This window comes from Labrus mixtus, chromosome 9, assembly GCF_963584025.1.
Source record: "Labrus mixtus chromosome 9, fLabMix1.1, whole genome shotgun sequence".
Lineage (NCBI taxonomy): Eukaryota > Metazoa > Chordata > Actinopteri > Labriformes > Labridae > Labrus > Labrus mixtus.
This window is the reverse complement of record NC_083620.1, coordinates 721,341-746,704: the sequence shown is the minus strand read 5'-3', so window position 1 is coordinate 746,704 and position 25,364 is coordinate 721,341. Positions and strand designations below refer to the sequence as shown.

At 37.9% G+C, this 25,364-nt stretch overlaps 2 protein-coding genes across 7 annotated transcripts in view; both read left to right on the top strand.

Annotated features, from left to right (window-relative positions):
• The window catches only part of vaspb (vasodilator stimulated phosphoprotein b), a 37,217-nt gene extending 32,590 nt beyond the window's left edge, over positions 1-4,627 (top strand). The window contains exons 11-14 of the mRNA XM_061045815.1: positions 207-263; positions 2,466-2,535; positions 3,096-3,153; positions 3,248-4,627. Coding sequence (XP_060901798.1) covers positions 207-263; positions 2,466-2,535; positions 3,096-3,153; positions 3,248-3,282 — 220 coding nt within the window. The 3' untranslated portion in view covers positions 3,283-4,627. The remainder of the gene's footprint in view (positions 1-206; positions 264-2,465; positions 2,536-3,095; positions 3,154-3,247) is intronic.
• A 125-nt stretch (positions 4,628-4,752) lies between these two features.
• LOC132979983 (clathrin heavy chain 1-like) overlaps positions 4,753-25,364 on the top strand; it is an 82,308-nt gene continuing 61,696 nt past the window's right edge. For 5 of the 6 annotated variants that reach the window (XM_061045807.1, XM_061045808.1, XM_061045806.1 and 2 more), the window contains exons 1-2: positions 4,753-5,590; positions 20,204-20,411. In XM_061045807.1, the coding sequence (XP_060901790.1) occupies positions 5,549-5,590; positions 20,204-20,411 (250 nt within the window). In that variant the 5' untranslated portion in view covers positions 4,753-5,548. Of the gene's footprint in view, positions 5,591-20,203; positions 20,412-25,364 lie in introns of those variants that run through there. The other variant, XM_061045812.1, reaches the window with a different exon arrangement.

The window sequence follows — 25,364 nt, the reverse complement described above, 5'->3', positions numbered from 1 at the left end:
GTTATTTCCACACAGCCATCGTCAGTAAATCTGTTACTTCCAGATTTGGTGCCCTGTATTCAGAGTTGTACTCAAATTAGGTCCCCTTCATGTGTGGTTATGTGTATATGAGTGAACCTTTGTTTCCCTCTGAACACAAGCATGCTCATATGTGACAATCTTCCATTTTTCATTTGAAGACAAGGCTGTGTCTGTCTTACTTACAGGAATAATTCGATTGGCAAGAGCCCAGACTCGACTCCGTCACTGTCCCAAGTGTCCAGGTATACATATTTTTCCTTTTTACTCACAACCTTAGTTCTCTTTGCTTTTCTTTTCTTTGAGTTGTTAACACCATGTAATTGACCCAAGAATGACATTCACCCATGGGACTTGTTAGTGTACTGGCTGAATGTATTAAATCTGAATAATAAGAAATAGAAGTCTGATTGATGTACATCACAAACTTACTTCTAAGCACTGGGGTCAATGCTGTGCTTGACTTGTGGTAAACTTAACCACACCATGTAACCCTTTTTTTTTTTACATTATTTCTCTCACTGATCATTTCTCTTTGATTACTTGGCTTGTCTTTTCTACTTTGAGCTATTTAAACACAACTCTGGTGCTTAAAAGGTACAAACACCAATTCCAGTGGGACATTGTGTAAAACGTAAATAAAAACAGAATACAATGATTTGCAAATCCTTTTCAACCTATATTCTATTGAATGTCAAGACAACGTCAAGATTTTTAATGTTCAAACTGAGAAACTTTATTGATGTTTTTTTTACAAATATTAATTCTTTGAATTTGATGCCTGCAACACATTCCAAAAAAGATGGGGCAGGGGCATGTTTACCACTGTGTTACATCACCTTTCCTTTAACAACACTTAATAAGAGTCTGAGGAGAAATTGTTGAAACTTTGTGGAATTCTTTCCCATTCTTGCTTGATGTACGACTTTGGTTGCTCAACAGTCTGGGGTCTCCGTTGTCGTATTTTGCGCTTCATAATGTGGCACACATTTTCAATGGGAGACAGGTCTGGACTGCAGGCAGGCCAGACTCGCACTCTTTTACTACAAAGCCCCGCTGTTGTAACACATGCAGAATGTGGCTTGGCATTGTCTTGTTGAAATAAGCAGGGACGTCCCTGAAAAACATGTTGCTTGGATGGTAGCATATGTTGATCCAAAGCCTATATGTACCTTTCAGCATTAATGGTGCCTTCACGGATGTGCATGTTACCCATCTGCACTAACACACCCTCATACCATCACAGATTATGACTTTTGAACTTTGCGCTGATAACAATCTGGATGGTCATTTTCCTCTTTGGCCTGGAGGACACCACGTTTATGATTTCCAAAAATAATTTGAAAAGTGGACTCATCAGAGCACAGCACACTTTTCCACTTTGCATCAGTCCATCTCAGATAAGCTCGAGCCCAGAGAAACCGGCTGTGTTTCTGGGTGTTGTTGATATATGGCTTTGGCTTTGCATGGTAGAGTTATAAGTAGCACTTGTAGATGTAGTGACAAACTGTGTTAACTGACAATGGATTTCTTAAGTGTTCCTGAGCCCACGTGGTGATATCCTTTACAGAATGATGTCACTTTTTAATGCAGTGAGGGGTCGAAGGTCACGGGCATTAAATGTTGGTTTTCAGCCTTTCCTCTTACATGCAGAGATTTCTTCAGATTCTCTGAATCTTTTGATGATATTATGGACTGTAGATGATGAAATCCGTTGAGAAAAGTTGTTCTTAAACTGTTGGACTATTTGCTCAAACAGTTGTTCACAAAGTGGTGAACCTCGCCCCATCCTTGCTTGTGAACGACTGAACCTTTTGAGGATGCTCCTTTTATTCCCAATCATGACACTTACCTGTTTCCAATTAACCTGTTCACCTGTGGAATGTTCCAAACAGGTTCTTTTTAGCATTCCTCAACTTTCCCAGTCTTTTGTTGCCCCTGTCCCAGCTTTGTTGGAACGTGTTGCAGGCATCAAGTTCAAAATGAGTGAATATTTACAAAAAAAACAATAAAGTGTATCAGTTTGATCATTCAATATCTTGTCTTTGTAGTGTATTCAATAGAATATAGGTTGAAAAGGATTTTCAAATCATTGTATTTTGTTTTTATTTACGTTGTACACAACATCCCAACTTGACTGGAATTGGGGTTTGTAGATAAAATCCAGATGGGTATTAAAAATGATAACCATGAAATTATATTTCAGGAGAGCACCAGCCTCATTTATCTTGGTTGATATCACTGGAATTAGTTTATTAAATATTAGCATCATTGAGGTGGATATATGTTCTGAAAGGTTAGTAAGTGAGAATGTATACATTCTCTGTTTCTGTGTCCCTGTGGTACTAAAGAGATGGCCTGTCAATGCAGTGCCAATGCCCTTCTTGGCTTTTGTGAGACACATAAATTATGCATTTGTATTTTTTCTCTTCCTTTTCTTTTTACAGGGCAAAGCCTGCAGGACAGAGTAATGATGCGGATGGTATGGATGACTCAGATTTGGAGAAAATGAAACAGGTACATTTCTTATCATCCTATAATCTTAATTTCTCCACCCAGAATCAGTAAGACTACACGCACTCAAGTAACAGGGCCAAAGTTTTCCCCTGAAACATGATGTGGGATGAAATATCTGATACAAAAAAAACAACAACCAGAAACTCAAACATTCTATCTCTACAAGCAATCCCTTTAGCCAGAAATGAGATGTTGAAATGTGGTTGAATACAGGATGAAATCAGGTCTGAACATCTATGATATAATTACCACCTTTTTTCAACCGGCTTAAATATGGCTTTAATATACTTTTGAATCAGTTTTAACTGTCTTTACAATGGTGGTCATAGGTGTCTTTTACACGTCTCTTACCTGAAAAACAATGATTGGGAAGTAAGTAAATTTTTACAGGCTTAAATAAGAAAGCTATGCTTCTGAAGTTAGGTTTGGGTAGGAAGAAAAATATCGACTAGACCTTTACTTGTTTACATTCATTACATTACCCTGCTTACTTAAGTGCATGTAAACACATTTGTTGAACTGTGTTACCACATCTGACTGTCTGTTTGTCTCTTCTGTAGGAGATCCTGGAAGAAGTGCGCAAAGAACTACAAAAAGTAAAAGAGGAAATCATTGGAGGTGGGATTATCTTGTACTCTCTAAAATGATTTAACAGCTTCTATGTATAGTATTTTGGGTGCTTACTGTATGTTTCTCATCTCCCCTTTCACAGCCTTCATTCAGGAGCTTCAAAAGAGAAGCACATAGTTCTGCTGAGTGTGAGGTGTATCAGAGGGATGTGATGGATTGGTGGGTCAAGGCTCGCTGTGACCTCTCATCTACTGAGCCCTCCCATGTAGCCCAGGGATTTTTGTTTTATTCTGCTGCACATTTTCTCTTTACTCTTTCTCTCTTCAACAAACACTTGAGCATACTTGCTTATGAGTACATTATGCTTATTCACTTAATGTAAATTGTTACCCACGGAACCTCATGTCGCCATCCAGCACTTTCAATGATCACTTACTAACATTGCTGGGGTTATCCTACCTATCCTATCTCTACCCTGTTTATTTATCCCATCCCTTTGTGTGCTAAATCAATGTAGAATACACAGCCAAAGTTGCGCTGTCCATTTTGTGATCAGATACACTTCATCATTATCACCTTTTCTACCTGTCTTTTCCCATCTGCTATCAGACAAACCAATTACTGAAAGAGCTTCCTTCAGCATTCAGTAAAATTCGGGCATTAAAGATGCTTGCTGAGATTGTTTTTCACTCTTTCTCAGATGACCAAAAATGATTTTTCCTCAAACTTTTAAATGTATAGGGCAGTTCAGTACATCGCCTAGTAGGAAAGGGGTTGGATGTGATAAAACGACTAAATTGAGGCTGGATTGGCAATCCCAACTTTCTGACTACTGCAATGTCTCTCCCTCGAATAGACTTTGAGCTCCCAGCAATGGCTAAGAACTTAAACAACACACCTGTCTTCACTGCTGCAAGACAGAGAAGTTGATGGAGGACATGACAAGTGAGGGGAACCAGATGGATAAACCAAGTGCTGTGAAAGATGAGTCTGTTGTTGTTTTAAGATGTGAGAAATGTATTCTTATTTCATTGCACTTGTTCTAGAGGAAGTGGGCCTGTGTGCCACACTGCCTTGACAGACTACTTCCTCTCACTCATGAGATAATTGTGTGCCAGTGTAGTGGCCCTACCTACACTGTGCTTCTTCTAGTTTTTTTTTCAATCTTTTTCTTGCTGCAAAACATATATAATGGCCATGATGGAGTCCTTTTTTGCCATGTCCAACTGCCTTGAGAAAAAAATATATATAAATGTATAAATAAGGAAAATATATTTGTTTTGAGGGAAATGTATTCAAAAGAAAAGAAATTGTGTTTCTATTTTAATTGAAATGACTGGTGAATGGGGACTTTGTTTTTTCTTTTTCAATTATAGTTTTCTTATCAAATGTTTTCTTTGGGGGTATAGTGTTTCATTTTCTAGTAGAGTCTAGGCTTTTTACAATGAAATATAAAAATCAGCTGATAGACACTGGATTAGAGATGTCTTTATAGTTCAATACAGTTGCGTCTTGAAATGCATTACGGTGTCTTGGCTAATCTTTTGCATCCAAATGTTAAAGTAACCTGAATTCAGTCAAATGAAGAAATTTGAAATATAGGGCATAATGGCGAACATGCACACATTTATCAGAATACAAGATAGATTTTTTTTTTTTTTTAGCTTTGCCTTGAATTGTTCTGAAAATGAATATAATAAGGTTTTTAATCCCAAAGAAACTCAAAAGATGTGCGGACTGACAATAATATTGACTCTTTAGGCTACTGACAAGTGGTTTTACTAAATTTAACTGATATCTAATTTAAGGTTGTGGGTGTCTGTAGGCTATTTCCACTAGGAGTTTTTGCTTCTTCCTCGATGGCCAAGTTGGACACAAGCTTTAAAAGATATACTCTCATAACAGAAATACATGACTTGTTTGTAAAGGAATTGCCCTTCATTCACAGGAGCAAAATTACTAGTTTTTATATAAATGATTGGAATTGTTGAAACTTGCTAATAGCTGATAAATCGACAAAACATTTGATTCACCTTTAATTAAAAACCATACATTGTTTAGGCACCCTTCCCGACCCAGGTTGAGAGACCCTTCCAGAGCTACCAAGATGCTTCCGGATTGGGAAGCCTCTGTACCGTTTCCGCCGCCATTGCGGATTTCGGACATAAAATCAGTCATAACCAGTAGCCACTGCTTTCCATCGATGCAGCGCAGAGAAGGAACAGATAGGTGGGACGTTACGTACTCAACACGTTTACTTGTTTCAGACTTTTGAAACACGACACGGCATATTACCTTGTATCGTGTTGTATTTTCTACTGACTGGCTTCGACCTACACGTACAGTAAGGAGGTCGTAGCTAGCACAAGGCTACTGCCTCGCTAACTAGCTGTACGGGTTGGCTAGAATATCAGAACTCCCGAGTATTTAAAAGAAAACCACCATGGCACAAATTCTACCTATCCGCTTCCAGGAGCACCTGCAGGTATGTACTCAAACTACTGAGCCTTACAAAACAAAACACACTATTAGATTTGAGTTTCCCCACATAACTGTTGTTTGACAGATTGGAGCTAAGCTAACGTTCAACCCGCAGCAAATGAATGAATGCCCCCGTCCTCCCGGTTAGCCTGTAGCTCACACCTAGCTTTCAGGCTAGCAGCTCATTCATCTCTCTGATACTGATGCCTTGTCGACTCACCGTTTACCTACGTCAGCTGTCAATTACGACTTAGGTTGAGAGTGAGTAAGCGATATAATTGATTATTAAAAGCCACCAGGATATTTTTCTTTCAGTTCAAGACAACTATTGTGTCAACAGTGTAAATACAGTAAAAGATGTATGATTTTGTTTACGTCGGTTGTCAAAGTGAACACAAACTTTCTGAGAGAATTTCTCAGTAGTTTTTACTTTTGGTATATTTAGTAAATTTGACCTCCAATTGCGTTTTTCTGTCTTCTGTAAATTAGCATAATATCAGAAACAGCTTTATATGCCAGTTATGCTTACACACACACACACACACACACACAAGGAATTTAACATGGGTGAACTGTGCTCTCTTATGAACAGGTACAACATTAAACATCAACAATAAACAGAGTAAGAAAAGACTAATATTTACATGACTAAATATGAAACAGTGCAGTGGTGAATAGTGCAAAAGATGAAGTAACTGATAATAAAAAATGCAGTTATGTGACAGATGGGTTAATTTACATGAGGTAGAGTATTCAGTATTTACATTAAAATTGTGTAGATTGATCATTTAAATGAAATAATAGTTATATACGTACGTATATATGTACATTCACAGTGACAGTTTTGTTCAAGGGTTACTTCACAGTGACAGGTCTGACACTCTGTGACTGTTTAGCGTTCATCGGAGTGACAGCCTGGGGGAACAAACTGTTCTTATGGCGGCTTGTTTTGGCGTACACTGATCTGTAACGCCTGCCAGAGGGGAGGAGTTTGAAAAGTTTGTGTCCGGGGTGTGAGGGGTCTGCAGTGATACCTGCCAGTTTCCTGGCCCGGGACTGGTATAAGTCCTGGATGGGGGGGGCAGGTCGACACTGTCGATTTTTTTCTGCAGTCCTTAGTCTGTTGCAGTCAGTGTCAGTCCAGTTTGGTTGCAGATCCAAACCAGACAGTGATGGAGGTGCAGAGAACAGACTGGATGATGGAGGTGTAAAACATGATCAGCAGCTCCTGGGGCTGGTTGAACTTCCTGAGCTGATGCAGGAAGAACATCCTCTGCTGGGCCTTCTTTCTGATTGTGTCTGTTGGAGGTCCACTTCAGGTCCCGGGAGATTGTGGATCCCAGGAACCTGAAAGAGTCCACAGTAGACACTGTGCTGTTCAGAATGGTTAGGGGGGCTTCTGCTGAAATCCACTGTTATCTCCACAGTCTTGAGTGGGTTCAGCTCCAGACGGTTCTGACTGCACCATACAGCCAGCTGTTCCACCTCCCGTCTGTAAGCAGACTCGTCCCCATCCTGGATGAGTGTTTCCCACAGGATTTCATGAGACTACGGTGGGGGGGACCGAACCCTCTAGGGGGGTCTGGGGGCATGCACCCCCGGGAGAAAAAATGTGTACATTTTAAAGTTACCGGTAGATGCATCAATTTTGTGCAAAATTAAGAGGTTAAATGTATCATAAACTTTGTTCTTTTATAACAAATTTGTGCTCTTGTAGTGCACAAATTGTCAAATCATAAAATCCAAAGCCCATGGAAGTTAAATGGCTTTAGGCTTGGCCCATAGAGACCCTCAAGCAGGCATACTGTTCCTACTCCTCTTTCAGTTATGATTATCGCTCCTCTCCAGCCTCTTGTCCAAATTAGGATAATTTCTCCACAACATGCTTCTATTTGATGACGTCATAAGATTTACTGCACAAAAGCATATTTTATTAATGAATTGTAATGTTCAGTATTACAAATATTTAGAGTATTAACAGCAGCTCAAACAATTTAAGAACATTTCAAAATCAAAACGTTCACACGTGGTTTATGACCAGTTTTTAATAAGCAGGGAGGGTGACGTGCAGACGCACAGACAGACGACCGCTCAGCGCACATTGAGCAGTTTGGACGCCATCATTCTGTTTACAGAGACTGCAGTCAGCCATGGTTGACATGTAAACTAGCAGAGTAATGTTCAATTTAACTTTTTGTTTCTTGTCCGTCCACTTACATGCGCAGTGGCACATTCTGGACTCTCGCTCGCCCGTATAGCTCTCTCTCTCTCTCTCTCTCTCTCTCTCTGCCTCTCAAGTGTGGTCCGCGGACCCACCTTTATCTTTAAATGCACGTTTTGACATAATGAGGAAGAGAACCTCTTGGAAAAAAGGTCTGATCTAATGTTTAGACTTATAATTAAACTTTAAGTGCAGTTTTTCAAGACAACAGGTGAGCTGCGGAGCTGCGCGGCGTCTTAAGGCGAAATGGATTTGTTTCATTCTTTCAGAAGTTGTTTTGCAGGTTCAAAAAGAATATTCAGCTCGAATTTCGATATCTAGGTTTACAACTAGTTATGCTGCTTTGTCTGACAGGGTGATCAAACGTCTTTGATTGTGTTTAAAACCTCCGAAACCTGTGCAGCGATTGAAAAGCTCCGAAAAGCTCTGAGTTGTAACACTCTGCAGGAGGTATTATAAACAAGGTACGGACAAACAATCACAGATTCCGGTGTAGGCTACTGCAGCCACACATCACATTTAACGGGGTAAACTGTACTTTAAAAGTTCTTTATAGTTGATAATAATTCCCTGACACTAGCATGGCAAATTAGACTATGGCGCGACAGATCAGACTATGGCGGGCTGCCACAGTTTAGTTAATTAATGGGAAACACTGTAAGTGTCAATAAATATTTGTGTTATTTTGGTGGGTTCGACTGGATCATGGGTCTATTTCTTTAAGAAAAAAGTAGGTACCGGTAAAACCCTTTGCCTAACTCGTACAACTGACACAGATCCTGAAAATTCTTTAGATTTCCATATTTAATTATTCTACAGAAGGAGGTGATGCCTCATTTAGTTCATTGTTTATACGTATGGTCGTGTAATTTCAGGAGGAAGTGTGGATGGAATGCAGGCCAGCTTGTTACTTAGTTTTTTGGCAACACTCTAACTGTGGCATCGAGCGATGCAGCATGTTATGCTAGGCACGCCGTCTATTTTCATCCCATAGGATCGGCATTTAAAACCAACTAGCTGTTAGGTTATGGACCTCCCTCACTATCTACCTCTCATACATGTCACAGGTCTGTACACCACACTCTGCAGGTGACCAGAGAGAAAAAGAGAGAGATATCCGCTGTTAGGTCTTTCAATGCAAAACACATTTTGTGCAGCTGCATACTGCAGATGTGATTTGATTCAGCTCTCTCTTGGTTTTACCTTTTTGCTGTGTCTTGACAAGAAATCTCCCCACATGAGGGTCACCCGTTGTGATAAAGGGATCACGGAATTAAGTTAAACTTTTTAAAACAGGAGTTTTGTTGTGTTCAACGAATCCACCGTAGATAATCTGTGCGTTCAGTGCGGTCTGGATGTTGATAATCATTGCCATGCAGCAAGCGCAAGCAGGCAGATGCGAGTGTGTCTGTCCTTCAAAATGTCGTAACCCTTCTTCAACAAATAAACAAAAAAGGAACTCAGAAAAAAAAAAACTATGATCACGTCTTCACTACCAAAATGACCATGTTTTAGAAATGAATTACATTCTGGATTATTGGATTAGAATGGATACATTTTCATATTGTTTGCCATTCTAATTAGTTCATGAACAAACCAAAAAAAATTTATATATAAAATCCTAAATTATATATCAGCTATACATAGTTTATACAATATGTCATTTTCACGCGTTGGGATTCACAATTAATTATATATATATATATATATATATATATATTGCGTATGCAAACATGTATGTATAATACATGTTTGCAAGTCTATGTATAGACTACTAAAATTCTGCAGGGCTGGAACAGTGCAAAAGCACTACTGGGTCTGGCGGTGTTCAGGAGCGCTGTGACAAATAGGGCAAGGCACAAAGCAACAAGCAGTTAGAATCCATCAACCATCCATATACCACTGAGTAGCGACGACAATCTTGTAGCCTGCTAGAAGATGAGGAGGGGTTTCAAAAGCTGCCGTGGATGAGCCAAATGATCTGCAGCTGTCAGTCCCTCCAGGATTTTGTGGACTTTTTGGGGGATTGTTGCGGCCTAAAATGCAACTTTAAAAAAAAAATTGCAATGCAAGTTGCAATGTTTTTAGATGGGTTTTTTTGCAATTAAATTGCGGCAGCAAGCGAAATTTGCAACAATAGTTACAATTTTTTTTACTGAAAAAAATAGAGACTTTTCATTATTACACTTATTTTCTTACACAGGCTTTGATGTGATTGAGTGATGCCTAGATTTTAACCTGAGCAGAGCCATTAGCTTTGTGAAGTTACATATTCCTCTGCTTCACTCAGTGAAGTCTCTCTCTCTCTCTCACTATTTTCATTAATACACACACACACACACACACACCCCGTTTGTTTTGCATTCAGACAAGCTCTATCCATGCTTATTTATTTAACTCGCCTTGCGTCTTTCAGCCTCTGTCACTGATTTGTCTTGTATGTTGTCCGTGTGTTCCAGTCATTCTCCTGGTGTGTTTTGAGGTAGATCGATGACTTTTGTTTGTGTTCCACCACAACGCTGCACAGTGTGCAAAAAAGTTTTGCTGCTTCCGTGCAGAACATCGGGGAATTGCCTTGCACGGTCCTTAGCTGTTTTTGTAGGAGGTAAATGTGCAACGTTTGTGTCGGACATGTCTGCATCTGCATGTAAACAAGGAAGTGAGTAAACTTTGGTGACGTATGGCTCGCCGTTTTCGCGGGGGACTGCTATGATTGGTGAAACTCGCGGGGGAAACTATTTTGATTGGTCAAAGTTGCAGAAAGGTTGCGGTGATTGGACAAAATTGCAAGGTCGCCCAGAATTCACAGGGATTGGTTGAATTTGCTTTAATTTCCTGGAGGGACTGCTTAACACTTCGAAGACTAAAGAACTGGTTGTTGACTTCCGCTAAGAACTTAACAGGATCCCCAACTAGGATCTCCCTGCAAAATAAGCAAATATGTACCAGCACTTAGGTCACTTAGGTAAAAGAAATGAGTCTCTCAAATTGACCTGCACCTTGCTCATAGGTATGTGCCACTGCTCAAGCATTTCCATGATAGCGTTTGAAATGTGGTGGCGCTGCTCTGCGGCTGACACGCACACGAGAACTCTGTGTTTGTCTGATTGTAAGTGTTTGTTTTTATGTGTTTTTATGTGCTGTCCTGTAAATGTTTGTTTGTATTGTGTTTTTTATGATCTCTGTGCAAGGCAAATTCCCCTAGGGGCAATAAAGGTTTCATTCATTCATTCATTCAAATACAGCAGTTGGTGTGTGAGCCTTTTAAGTCTTTAGCTTGTAGCACCGGACCTTATCGCTCGGTCACTCTCTCTCCTCGCATGAGACTGATTTCCAGAGTGACAGGATTGAGTGTTCTTCAAGGTAGCGGTTGAAGAGATTGCAAAAAAAAATCCTAAGCCTATAGCATTATAACTAGGAGCTTGTCTATACCTGCACCAGCCCTAACTAGAAGGGATGTTTTAAATCTATTCTTGAAAGCTAGGAGAATGTCTGCATCCCGGACCCTGACTGGTAGATGATTCTATTTTCGTCTTGCCATTGGAGAGATTATTACATGTACTGAGAAGTACTCTTGAGGTTTTTGTAACGGAATGGTCTCCATTAGCAATATTCCTGAAAGAAGAATGGTTAAGTGTAATGTGAATGGGGATACAAATTATCTGAGTAAGTTTCAGTATATCAAATATTTTGCAATCTCTGCTTGTTGTGATTACTGCTATTTTTCTTTTTAAATTGCGTTTGTGTTTGTGCCTGTTGTTGTTTGTGGTTTTTATTGTCTTGTATTAACGTGTATGTCCTTGTATCTCGTTATTTTAATTTTTAAATTAAAAAAGGAGAAAAAAGAGTTGCACTATTTGCCAGCACAGCCTTTCACAGATACTGTTACTTACCTGTTACCAACATTCAATGTTTTTTTCTTTTTTTTTTTTGGTTATTTTTAATAAATTATGGAGTTTCAATGTTTTGCTACTCTTCTGGGGAAGAGCATGTTGGCTCGAAGCTTCACTTATCAATAAATCCTTCAAACAGGAGCTTCCTGGTGTGCAGATCTTGTTTCTCTTTACCTATATGTGTTCATTGGAATGTCTTTTTTTGATTTTCCATTTTACGCAAGGTCCCAATTTTTTTGAATTTGGATTATTATAAAGAAAATACTGACATGTTATTTTTCTCATTTCTAGACAGAAACATTTTTATTTTAGTTATTTTAATTCAAGGCTGGTTAGTGCCTCCATTACAGCTACAAGGCTGAGTTAGATGCAACTTACCTCGGCTGAGAGGCAAGATAGTCAAGATAGTCATTGTATTGTTTAGAAAATTATGTGAGACTGTATGAGAAAAGTAATCACAGAACATATAGTTTCATTTTGTGCCTGCATATGAACGCATGTGTATACACTACAACTAACCCTTCCCCATGTCAAACAAGCCTATGGAGCTATTATTGTGGCAAAACTATTTGAAAATGTGTACACAGATGTACTGATCTGCAAATGTAGCGATTGCAAAATGTTTACTGATTTAATAATGGCAGAAAAGTGAGCTTTTTTTGCTGCAAGTCCTGAAAATCCACACAAATCATTGCTTACAACTGAGGTGGGCCTCTCCATTGGCCTCTCCATTTGTTGCCCTGAGCTCAGGGTAACAAACCAACAGGTGTGTTTGCAGATCATCAGACACACATTTGAAGATATATGTACGCATTTACGGATCTTGCGCGGCAGGAGTGTTGCAAAAGTCACATCGAAAATGAAGGCCAATGGAGAGTTGTTTCAGGACTTAGAGCAAAAAAGGTAACTTTTCTGCCATTAGTAAATAAGTAAACATTTTGCAATAATTGCAGATCAGTACGTGTACGCATTTGTAGATCTGTGTGTGCATTTGAGGATCTTTTTACACATTTTCAAATAGTTTTGCCACAATAATAGCTCCATAAAAGTCTGTGATGCAATACTCCACTCGTGTCTATGCATAAGACTTTAGATAGGTGTTCAATATAGTGAGTCCCGTTCAGCATTTGGGCCGTACACATCCACAAGATGCAGTACATGGCCTGTAAGAGCAGTGCTGAGGCGGAGGGGATGTGACAACAACACAGAAGCAGGCACAACGATGGCAGAGAGTTTTTGGGACATACTGATTAACCACATGGGTACGATGTGTCATTGACACGGTGATAAATATGCCTGTTAAGTTAACTGACGAAAGGTTGGTTCTTTTTTAGAATTCGATATTGAAATCTGCAATCTAATGGGAACAAGAAGTTGTTTCAGTTTAACCAGTGACCCTGAGTGTGTCTGTGGCTGCATTTGTATTTGTTTAGTTTTCATTAAATACTTATCTGATGTGTTTATTTTGGTGTCATAATGAAAAGCAACACAAAGATGCAGTCGTGATGACACGTTCAATTTTCAACGGCTGCTGTAACTATGACATCTATGGACACATTCTTTTGAAAGTCACTAGTATACGGAATAAGTCATTAAAACAACACACATGGGGTCATTCCATGAAGCAGGATTAAGCAGAATCCAAGCTTTTTTCAGTAAGTCTGGCTCATTGAAGGAGGGGGTTTTGTTCCATCACCGTAGCTTATATGAATCCTCGCTAAGTTACCATGGTAACTCATGCTGGTGAACAAGTCTGCTCTGGACCAGGCTAACTGTCAAACTGAGTTTAGCTGTGAGTCAAAGAATGTCTGACGTGTAGAAACAGACTAATATAAGACCGTTCAGTCAGGTGAGTTTCAGACATCACTCATGTCATGTTATAATAATAATAATAAAGATCATAAAACTCTCAGCTTTATTCAAAATCTATCATGAATAAAAACTTTAACTATGCAAAAGTCACACATCTAATGCAACTACACATGAGAAAATATAAAAAAAGGTAAAAAGAACATCTTATCTTATCTTCTGATCTTATAAAAAGCCTAATAAATAATTCACATCCCACAAGGACACACCCTACTCTGTCTCTGATTGGGTAGTAAAACAAGAGATACAGGCAGACAGTAATAGACAGAGAGAGAGAGAGAGAGAGATAATAATAATAATTTATGCTTTATTGATCCCACGAGGGGAAATTTGTTTTTACACTCTGTCTAATGAACATACTACACACACATAGGTGAAATACACACACATGCACAAACAGTATTATATGGACATGCGTTAATGGAGAGGTCTCAGAGTGAGGGGGCCAGCGCTCAGAAAACCACTATTCAACCTGGTATAAATGGCATCTCCTTTTATATATTATTTTGAAAATATTATGACAATAAAACTGAAATTTCACTGTATTGACCACAGTGGAATTTTAGTAAGTAAGGACTTACAGCTTTTTCAGCTGCACACTAGTTGGACAATAATAATATATTACAACAATTACCTTAAAGTAGGCTATGCACAGACTCATTATGAACTACTTCCATTCACACACTGCTGTACCATAAAGGCTTCTGTGCAGCTGTAACAGAGGTCTGCTCTATATTTTACAGGTGTCATTTTAATCTATGATTTTATAGTATAAAGGGTTTTATACTGTAGCGACCCTAAATGGACAGTCGCTCTGAGATCGGACAGTTTGTGGAGCAAAGGCTCATGGGAAGGTTAGTCCAGTTAAGAAAAGTGTGTTAATAAAGTTAAAGTCAATGTCCAGTAATGTGGTTGTTATAATTGAGCATGTTTAATGTTCACTGTGATAGAGAATGTGAAATCAGGTAATGATTGTTAAACCATGAGTGTGAGAGCTGTTGCAGGTGTTAGATCTTATGAGCAGCTGTTGGATGCTTCAATTTCCCTCGGGATGAATTATGTTTTTAAAGAATCAAATTAGGTATCTGTATCTATCCTAAACGTTAATTTATTAAAACATTTGCAATGAAAGGTAAGGTTTTTTGTGCAGCAGATTTCAGACAGAGGCAATTGAAAGTGCATTAAAATAGATAGACATTTTCAATAAAAGATATAGAATAATGTAAAGTCAAATGCACATGAACCTGAAACATGCATAACTTGATCATTTAGTCTGTCGGTATTTTTCTACCATGCCATCTCCCTGGATTATTATTATTTGGAGTTTTACCTTTTTTTTTAGTAATAAAATCTTTAAATTCTTCGAACAGCTCACTCAGCAGTGTTGGTTCAGCTGTTGAAAAAACGTTGCTCTTACTCTCCCCTCTGTGTGACTCATTTGATCGTATTTTCATTCATCCATTCATTTGGGCTTCTTGTAAACATCAGGTGCGTGCACAAAGCGAGACTATGCAAGCCTGACTTGAGTAAGTCCTGATTAATTAAGGCTGGATTGTGTTCATGGAACCACTCGAGGCTTATTTGGGAGATGGAATTAGTTTCAGTCTGACAAGTGAGCTTGGCTTTCTTTAGCTATGTTTATGGAAGACCCCCAGGATAATTAGGTCCATGCACTGAGCAAAATGTTAATGAAACGGGATGCTGATTTTACTGACAGTGTGTTCTGTTCATCGGTAGCCTAACATTATTATCTTATTATCTACTATTGAATATTTTTATTATTGACGTTATTAACATAATACTCGATATACTCAATCTCAATAAAGTTAATACACTTGTGTTTCTGGTGAATGATTTTAAAAAACTGAAGAAATTGCAGTGTGAGAGCTGGCAAAGCTGTGAGCATTAGCAGCTACCAAAACAGACATGGCTGTTGCAGCCATCGCTACCACAGTCTCTTTTGCAGCTTTTTCTACCTCCAATCTGCAGCTAAAATATTTAAAGTCCTTGAGCACCACCTGTAGGCAATCATCTGTCAATTGGTACAACCTTAAAGTATAAGTTCACTAAAGAAAGCACAAGTGTGTTGCCAACAGCCACATGGTGGAGCAAAAAGAACCATAAGCAAGTATTTCAGGAAAATTATGTAGAGGAAGTTATTTTTCAAGTTTAAAAAGAAAAACTAATTTTGAAATACACATGTATTATAGTTACTGCAGCGCCCCCTTAAATGGTATGAAATCTTCATCTTCAAGGAAGAAAGAGCAACATTTTACAAAAACATAAATGTGTCTCTGAGTCAGACTGTCTACAATGAGTGAGAAGCGTGAGTCCTGCCAGCTGAACTTTTGTCAGAGTCGTGTTTACATCATGTTTGGACAGCTGTTTAAGTCAAGGTCTAGAGAAAAGAAGAATAAACTAGCCTACTCACTGCAAATTTTGATGTCATGTAAGTTGTCTTTAGATCATGATCATTCTGTGTCAATTTATGTGCAATATAAAGCTTTGAGTTAACCAAAGTGTGCTAACATTAGCATGCTAACACAACAATGCGCGCCGCAGGCAGTTGCAGCTCGAGCAAAGGACAATTTTGTCTGCCTCTTGTGCTTAATGGTGATTAGTTATGGTGTGTTCTAATTCATAACTCCTTCATGTGATCGTGATTGGAGAGGGGTTGGAGGTGTGCTGCTGGAGGAGTGCAGAGGCTTCAGAATAGAGGAGGTGTCAAACAGCAGTTTGTTTTGTTGTGTTTTTGCTTTAATGCTGGTGCTCAAGGGCGACATCTACTTGATCAAAAAATTGCACATTCTTCAATTAAAACAACTTAAAGCATACTCTAACCACCCAAACCCTTAAATCTGTATAGGATTCTACTCCAGTTACCTTGTAAATTAACCTTTCCCCCTATAATATAATTAGATGAACGGTATAGGTCCTTGTTTCTGTGACATCCCCCAACATCACAGAAAATAGATCCAGCTCCAGGTATATAAACTAATTTTCAAGTACATTTTTGAACATCTTCCCAAAATGTAGATATCATATAACAATACCAAAAAAGATGTACTGTTGACTCAGATTCTAACAAAACCTACATTAATCTGATTTTCTAATACCCCAAATATTTAACATTTTTCTAGTAGCAAGAAAGTTATAAATAATTTTTGATTGAAAGTAACTTGTGAATGAGTCAACAGCTGTTTTATATATCGAACCAAAAAACACTTTCCACGGTGTAGGGCAGTCTAAAGTATCCTCCCATTTTTTAAAGGTAGTGTGTGGAATATATCCCAAGGACCAGCGTGTTAAATGGAAGTTATATATGTTTCGGTTCGTTTCCTGTTTTGTAACCATCTGTGATTTTTTTTTTATAGCTGATTGACAAACTAACAGTTTGTAAATTTCCATCATTATTTTTTCTTATCAAATGTATTTAAAGAACAGAACACAGTTGATTAAAGGATTGGAAGGAACAAATAGTGCCATACATTTCAGTAAATTTGTTGCTCTTCATTAACAAGGTCATTTATATACAAAACACCCTGTTCAAAGAGTTTCTTTCTAAAAAACTGGCTTCCCTTATTAAAATATTAGAATTAAACCATATAACCTGATGCAAAACCTAATTTCTTCCCACTGGAGGATTAAATCAAAGTCAAGTTAATGTCAAGTTATTGCCAATTTTTTCACAAGTGCTAGACATACAGAAAAAAAACCAAAAAAACGTTTCTCCACGGTTTACGCTGCAAGCTAAGTATAAAAAGATTTAAAAATACAATACAAAATTACAAATATTAGGATAAAAAAAGATATACAAAAGTACAAGATTAAATTAAAAACATAACCAACTCTGCATTACCGCTTTCAAAAATACAGATAAGTTTCCCAGTAAGTTCTCCACTAAACCTGTATGACGAGGTTGGATTTGAAAAAAAGAGTAAAGCCTTCTTTGGAACAGAGGATGAATACCTTCCAACAGCTTGGATAAAAACCAATCCATGTGCAAGTACTTTTTTTTTTAACAAAGGTGGCCTTTAAAGTAAAGCATAATACTTCAAGATTATGTAGTTTTAACTCACCTGATTCATAATTATTATTAAATATGACACTATGTTTAATTCTTTCCGGTTTATGACTCCAGAGGAATCCAAGAATCTTTTGTTCAAGAGTCTTAAAAAAGGGCCGTGATGGGCTAGGGAGGGACATAAACAGACCGAGACTTATCAAATATTAATAATTTTGCAGCTGGTACCATTATATAGTACTCTAATCCAATTAATCAATGATTCACTGAAATTAAAAAATCCCAAACACTTCAAAATAATATCCAAATACATTTTTTGAAAAGCCTTCTCCAAATCAGTAAAAAATATCTTTAATTAACAATTTTCCATAACTTTCAACAATTGTCTTATGTTATTACCAATGAAGGGAACCTGCATAAAGCCTGATTGATCCTGATGAATAATATTAGACAACACTTTTTTCAATCTATGGGCTATGCACTTTGCAAGTATCTTAACATCATAGCATTGGAGTGTGGTTGGTCTCCAGGATCTACTGGGTCCTTATATTGACCATTGGGTTTTCTGTTTTAGAAGTAGTGAAATGAGGCCCTCTTTTTGAGAATTTGACAGTTATCCAACATTATATGTACAATTAAAACAGGAAAGTAATGGGTTCTTAATTAAGCCGAAACATTTCTGATAAACTTCTACGGGTATTCCATCTAAACAAGGAGTTCTGCCTGCTTTAAAGGACATTATATCAGAAGATTATATCAGAAGATCCTCCTCTGTAATCAGTCCTTCATGTAACTCTTTTTGAATATCCGTTAATTTTCTTTAATAATTATCTGGAAAAAAGAGTAGAGCTTAGGCACCACAGTAGTTACTTGAAACATTAATTAATTAAATACTATCAGTTTGAACTAATAAAACAACAAGGCTCTCTCTCTTTTGATGCTCCTTATTTAACGGCGCTGCTAACAAAACAATACCAATCGTGCGCTACTGCTGTTTCTATACTAACAAGGCTGACCGAATGAAACTCCTTTTTTAAAATCAACATAAAGTTCTGTATTAAAGTGAAATAAAACCATTTGAGCCTCTTCACAATACACTTAATTATTTTGTTTTTTTAGGCAAATTTGCAAAGCTGCATGTTCAGGAGTGAGGTGTGAGCTCATAAAATACTCTACTCTACCTTCGTCGGCGGCCTTCATCGCCACTAGTTCTTTGCCGTCTGCTTGTTGTGTCAGGGCCTATAACAGAAGCCTAAAACAGTCATTTTCTTAGTTGCAAAGGTGACGGACGCCCTCTTTTGGTATAAAATGGTATTACATGTGACTGCCAGTAAAATTGTAAACAGCTTCTCGGTGAATACATTTTTAATCGGTTAAATTCTTAACAGCGAATAATCGATTAACGATTAATCATTAACATCCCTAGTTTAGAGTAGCGAACCTCTAAATTGAATGCAGTTTACAGCACAGCAAGCGATCAGTTTAATCCGACGAACATGTTGTGCGAATATTACTTTCCTAAGGATAATGGTATGCGAGTTATGAGCCTTGAACACAAAACACTTACAGGGATACTTCACCCGTTGAAACATGAATCTGTATTGACATTGGGTCATATATGTAGTAGAAATGTGAGATACATTTTGAAGTTGGTGCCTTCTTGACTGAGAAAAGGCAGAAAGTGTCTTTTTGGCTCATGTGGATGAAAGACACCAAATCCCAGAATGCACAGCAACGCAGGCCACTCCCACTAAACTCCTCTATTTACAGACAGTTGAGGAAACGGCCTTATGTGTTGAAGTAAATATACTTCAACACATAAGGCCGTTTCCTCAACTGATTCCGAGATTTCTTCCAGAATTAATCTTGTAAATTCCTGTCAGAAAACAGACTCTATGTCTGTGTCCATAGGCAAACAGTAAGAGCAAACTGGGCCTGCTTGTGCTAGTGCATGAACTGTACCGTGCTGAAGCACACCTCTCTGAAACGTGCCAGGGCCAAGGATGTGTATCCTGCTTGACCACGGTACGGAGCGGTCACACTGGTCAAATGAACTGGACTTCATTGGTGAAGCGTGCTGAGGCACGGTACGGATTGCCAGTGTGACCGCTCCCTAGGACTCTGGGAAGTTGTCCATAACAAATTCCTCTGTTGGGCTGATTATTTGCTCAACCTACCTGCCACCTTGGCTGGTGGGTTGAGTAAGCCAACACTGTCAAAACCACAATTTAAGTCCTGTACTATATGCACTGATCTTATAATTCTTCATATTTAACAGTGTAGGGCATGAACTGCTACTAACACTGCATATGCTTTTATACATATATATATATATATATATATATATATATATATATATATATCTATATGTATATATATAAAATAATAAAAAATAAAAATATATATTTATTACCTGTCACCTCCAAATTAATTGTATATTGTATACTATATCGTATTATTTAATTGTATTTCTTATTTGAATATTTGGTTTTAGTATTTGTATATTTGTATATTTCTGATATTAGGCATCTGCAGGCTTGCTCCAACAATATTTCGTTGTACATGTACAGTGACAATAAACATCGTATCTTATCTTTTCTTATATTTCAGCTCCAGAACCTGGGAATTAACCCAGCCAACATTGGATTCAGTACTCTTACCATGGAGTCGGACAAGTTCATCTGTATAAGGGAGAAAGTAGGTGAGCAGGCCCAGGTTGTCATCATTGATTTGGCAGACCCCAACAACCCCATACGCAGGCCCATCTCGGCAGACAGTGCCATCATGAATCCTGCCAGCAAAGTAATTGCCCTTAAAGGTAAGCTCTGCTACAATGAATATGTAGCACGGTTATCACTTCATGCCTCATGCGCAAGCTATAGAGAAGTGTTTAGTGCTTCTGGAAGCAAATAGAAATGGTGGGTTTGAAAACATAGGATCATTTATATTAATTGTGTTTGTGTTGTCAGTCAGTTATGTAATTGTTATAGACTGCCTCTTTTTTATGTTCATATGCAGACCACTCCATTTGTGTTTGTCAGAAAGGTCAATTAACTAAAGTGAAGTGTAAGAAGTTTGAATGTGCAATACAAGATACTGTTTAAAAAAAGAATCATTTAAAACCTCAGCACCAGTAGAAGTGAAATGTCATGCTGTCATGAATGCTTTGTCTATTTTGCTTGTTTTTGCTCTTTTCATTTCCTACTGCTTCTTATGTTTGCAGACGGTGAGTTGAATTTTACATTTTATGAGTTGTAAAGTGTTAACCTGTATTCACCGTATTGAAATGTTTGCAAATTAATTCATTCTATGAATGCTTTTATAGATAGATAGATCCTTTAATAATCCTTTACAGGAAATTACAGTGCCACAACAGCTTCAAGACAGAGAGAACACCACACATTTCATAAGATAGCTTCCATACTTAAGTTAAAGTTAAAATACAATAAAAAAAATTTTTTTTTTAAAAGTGCAAAGTTATTTTTGTGCATTATAAAACCTTATAGCAGCTGGTATACAAGACTTTCTGTATCTCTCAGTTTTGCACATTGGTGCAATCAGTCTCTGACTGAAGGTGCTGCTCTTGTTCACCTTCAGGGCGTGGAGTGGGTGAGTGGAGTTGGTCATTATTGAAACCAGTTTGTTCAGAGTTCTGGCCTCTGCCACCTGCTGGACCGTTAGTTATTTAAATGATAAGAAGCAGGGAATATACAAATGAAGTCAGTTTAAAGGAGTGTTTTTTCCCCTTATACTACACTGAATACCATAACTATTCTATGAACAGCCAGGCTTTTATTAACTTCAGTCAATGAAATGACTCTTCCTTTATTTGGGACAGGTGTCAATACCAGGCCGACCTTTTATTATTTTCAAACAAATCTTGTGCACAGCAAAGATGGGAAAGAGTATGAAATTGTAAGAAGAAGATGATATACTTTATTAATCTTCCGAGTAGGACTGGGTATCACCACTGATTGCTTGGATCGATTTGATTCACAAGTTCCCAATTTGATTCAATTCCCGATTCCATTCGATATCGATTAATTTAGGGATATGTAAGGGTACAATACCAATTCTGCTAAAATATGATTAGGATTCTCAGAACTAATGTTGTAAATTGTATAAAGAACCTTCCTTCCATTATCAAAAATGTTAAAGTTATCAAAAAGTTAAGGTTTACATAATAATTTGACCCCAAAGCAGTTGCATGCATGTACTTTTTAGTTATCTTGGACAATAGTTCAGCTTGATTCATTGCCCTGGTGAATGCCTCCCAGAAGTTGACTTATATATTCATGGAAATCCTGGAGACAAACATTTTTCCTTTAAAAAAATAAATAAATAAAGATATTCATCTGCCTTTTAACAACACTCTATGATCCAGTTCATGAATAAATATTATATAGTCGACGTATATGATGTCAGCCAGCAGAGACCGGTTAATTTACATTATTTTAAAATGTGCTCTACAAAAAATAGAAAAAGAAATTTGCTCAGAAATTTCACCATACACAATAGGGTTTCAGAGTTTTGCGACACTGGACTGAACAGAACATTTTTTGCATTAGGATTGGCCTGAAAGTAAATGATTTATTCCACTCCTGAGCTAGCTGTGACTGCATTTAGGCAGCTTGACTCACAATGCATCTCAATAACTTATTCCATCCTTACCTTTCTTCACTATACACTATACTTTACTAGTCCAACTATAATGTCAAGCAAGTCAGATACATCTGAACAAACTTTTTAGTAGGATAGTTAGTTATTTAAAAAAAGTCTGAGTACAACAGTCTAAACACAGAAAAATAAACATCATTTCTGTAACAGTATTTGTTACACCCAACTATGTAAATCAACATTAGAAACACCAAAAATAAATCCGTCTGTTGTTATATACAAAAACAAGTGTAGATAAAAACAAGTGTAGAGTAAAAGGAGAAAGTCAAAACACTGTTTGATACAAAGTAGACAACCACAATGAAATTTCAAGAACACTTTAAGAAACGTCTTAATATTTCTACAGAGTGCCTACACACACAGTTTAAATGCTGTGATCATTCACTCTGTATTGGTATTCATTGGTTGTAAATGTATTTTACACCTTTATACATTTTTTACAGCAATGCACAGATCACATATTTGAATTTTGGGGTATGATCCTTTGCACCACTAATACCTCACCATATAGATCAGGGGTGTCAAACTCATATTTGGTAGGGGGACGGATTTGTTCAAATGGGGGCTGGACTTTTTTGCCAACATCACTATAACTCAACACATGGATATAGGCTGCTGGCTGATTATTATTATAAATAATTAAATATAAGTTATTTGTACCTATCAGTTAGCACTGCATGTTAACACATAAAAATGTAAAAGTACATCAAGCAGAGGGGTAAACATGAACAAGTCTGAAAAAGTTATGCAGAAAACATTATGCTATCTCTGCAAAATGTAAAAAAAAAACCCCATCTATTTCTAATTTGAAGGTTTTGTCATTCACTAATGATGACTTAAATGTCTTTGTGATTATTCACTCACACAGTATATTATAAATTTTGCTGTTCACGACTATAGCAACCCATTTTTTTTATGAGTACAATAATGATAGAAGATGGGAGAGATTTGGGGTTTGTAGCAACAAATAAAAAAGTAGAACTTAAGGCCCTGACACACCAAGGAGATCGTTGGCCGTTGGTCCTAGTTGGACCGTCGGTGAACGGTCGTCGCCCTAGTTTTTGCCGGCTCTTGTGGCCATCGCAACAATTAACGCAAATTCAACCAATCCCCCCGACCTTGCAATTTTGTCCAATAACCGCAACCTTAGTTAGATAGTTAGTTATTTAGAGTTAAATAAATAAGCATGGATAGAGCTTGTCTGAATGCAAAACAAACGGGGTGTGTGTGTGTGTGTGTATTAATGAAAATAGTGAGAGAGAGAGAGACTTCACTGAGTGAAGCAGAGGAATATGTAACTTCACAAAGCTAATGGCTCTGCTCAGGTTAAAATCTAGGCATCACTCAATCACATCAAAGCCTGTGTAAGAAAATAAGTGTAATAATGAAAAGTCTCTATTTTTTACAGTAAAAAAAAATTGTAACTATTGTTGCAAATTTCGCTTGCTGCCGCAATTTAATTGCAAAAAAACCCATCTAAAAACATTGCAACTTGCATTGCAATTTTTTTTTTAAAGTTGCATTTTAGGCCGCAACAATCCCCCAAAAAGTCCACAAAATCCTGGAGGGACTGGAGCAATAGTCACATCACAGGATGTGCGATGGGCAGTAAGGGAAATTAACTCAAAACGTCATTCAACTCATACAACTCCTTTGCTGATTGTTAAGAAAGGAAAATTCATCCAGTTCTTTTTTTTCCATGATTCATCTACAAAAGAAGTATGTCTGGAATAACATCATTTCGTCTGATTTGGGTTATTGCAGGGATCGGTAACCTTTTCTATCAAAAGAGCCATTTTTGCTGGCAGTCCCCCCCCCCCCCCAAAAAAAAGAAAATCTGTCTGATGCCACAAAATACATTTGAACCTTTCAATGAAGTTTATGTAGCCTGTATAAGCCCATTCACATTACTAATAGATCTAGATGAGAATTCATTTAAATACAAACCCCAATTCCAATGATTTGCAAATCGTTTTCAGCCTATCTTCAATTGAATGTCAAGACAACGTCAAGATATTTAATGTTCAAACTGATAAACTTCATTGTTTGTTTTTTTTACAAATATTCACTCATTTTGAACTTGATGCCTGTTACAAAAAAGCTGGGACAGGGGCATGTTTACCACTGTGTTACATCACCTTTCCTTTAAAGGGATACTTCACCCATTAAGCTTTGTATCATTAGAAACCTGGTAGTATTTTTGAATGGTCGTGCATCCCGCCCTCATTTTCTCGAGATGGGAAATCTTTGTATTTCTAAGTCTGAAAAGGAGCTTCCAGTGACGCAAAATGACAATTTTTGCATCACTACAACGCTAGTTCCTCATATTTTTGACCACTGAAGCTACAGACCAATCACAGGTCAGTGGGTGGGAACTCACTCCCAGAATCGAAACTTAATGTCCACCATATTGCTTGGAAGCTATGATAACAGGCTCTATGGAGAAAGCTGATAATGGCGAAAAAATATAAATATAGCGGCGAGATGGCTGCTGCCGACAGGCTGGTCTTGTTGTTGTTGTTTTGGCTGCTGCGGCCGCCGCAAGCAACCGTCTCGCGGCTATATTGCTGGACGCCGCTGGACGCTGCCAGCTCAGCAGCCAAGACATAAGGCCTGCCTGTCGGCGGCGGTGAGGACGAGGAGCTGGGGCCGGCTCGAGCTGGGGCGGACTGGTAGTGTCGGTGCTCTCACTGTTTGTCTATGGACACAGACATAGAGTCTGTTTTCTGACAGGAATTTACAAGATCAATTCTGGAAGAAATCTCTGAATCAGTTGAGGAAACGGCCTTATGTTTTGAAGTACATGTCTGTAAATAGAGGAGCTTAGTGGGAGTGGCCTGCGTTGCTGTGCATTCTGGGATTTGTTGTCTTTCATTTACATGAGCCAAAAAGACACTTTCTGCCTTTTCTCGGTCAAGAAGGCACCAACTTCAAAATGTATCTCACATTTCTACTACAGATATGACCCAATGTCAATACAGATTCATGTTTCAACGGGTGAAGTATCCCTTTAACAACACTTAATAAGCGTCTGAGGAGAAATTGTTGAAACTTTGTGGAATTCTTTCCCATTCTTGCTTGATGTACGACTTCG